The sequence below is a fragment of the Camelina sativa genome, chromosome 8 (genome assembly GCF_000633955.1).
Source record: "Camelina sativa cultivar DH55 chromosome 8, Cs, whole genome shotgun sequence".
NCBI classification, from domain to species: Eukaryota; Viridiplantae; Streptophyta; class Magnoliopsida; order Brassicales; family Brassicaceae; genus Camelina; species Camelina sativa.
The window spans coordinates 2,383,766-2,384,573 of NC_025692.1; the positions used below are offsets into that span (position 1 = coordinate 2,383,766).

Sequence of the window (808 nt, forward strand, 5' to 3'; positions counted from 1 at the left end):
ACTCCTGAGCTATGGACATTGGTTTTAAGCCACAGGACTCAGATTCTTTACATTGCGGATATTAGCTTCGTTGTTATGTATCTAGAAGTTGTGCCTGGCTGTGTTGTTCTTGAGTCAGGCACAGGAAGTGGTTCGCTTTCTACTTCACTTGCTCGAGCTGTGGCTCCAACTGGACATGTGTATTCGTTTGATTTTCACGAGCAACGAGCTGTCTCTGCAAGGTATAAACTTCTTCGATGTTTTAGCTCTCTGGTTGTGCTTTTGTCTTAAAGGTCTAGTCCTTACGTATCTTTTCTTTTACTTTTACTTTGCAACAGGGAAGATTTTGAGAAGACGGGAATTAGTAATTTAGTAACCGTAGAGGTTAGAGACATTCAAGGAGAAGGTTTTCCTGAGAAATTGTCAGGTTTGGCTGATTCGGTTTTCCTAGACCTTCCACAGCCTTGGCTCGCTGTTCCTTCTGCAGCAAAGATGTTAAAGCAGGATGGAGTTCTCTGCTCTTTCTCACCTTGCATCGAGCAAGTACAACGCACTTGTGAAGTCCTCAGATCAAATTTCATAGGTAAGCTTATCCTCATTTACAATATCTCCTTTACTTTCTTTTCCAATACAAACTGAAAGAGCTGTAGAAGTAAGATCTGACCCATTATCTGAATAATTCTACCTTGGAAGCATCCTAACATCAAAGTTCTAAAGTAGTGACTTTGGGAGTGAAACCTCTTCTCAAATATTCAAATCCTAGGACTAAAAACAAGTTGTGTAGACTTAAGTTATGTTCTTTAGTCTACCCTTTTTTCCAGTATGTATC

At 40.1% G+C, this 808-nt stretch overlaps 1 protein-coding gene across 2 annotated transcripts in view; it reads left to right on the plus strand.

The window, feature by feature from the left end:
- LOC104705733 (tRNA (adenine(58)-N(1))-methyltransferase catalytic subunit TRMT61A-like) overlaps positions 1-808 on the plus strand; it is an 11,086-nt gene that overhangs the window by 7,576 nt on the left and 2,702 nt on the right. Inside the window, exons 3-4 of one of the 2 annotated variants that reach the window (XM_019228563.1) lie at positions 176-221; positions 318-562. In XM_019228563.1, coding sequence (XP_019084108.1) covers positions 176-221; positions 318-562 — 291 coding nt within the window. Of the gene's footprint in view, positions 1-21; positions 222-317; positions 563-808 lie in introns of both variants that reach the window. The other variant, XM_019228562.1, reaches the window with a different exon arrangement.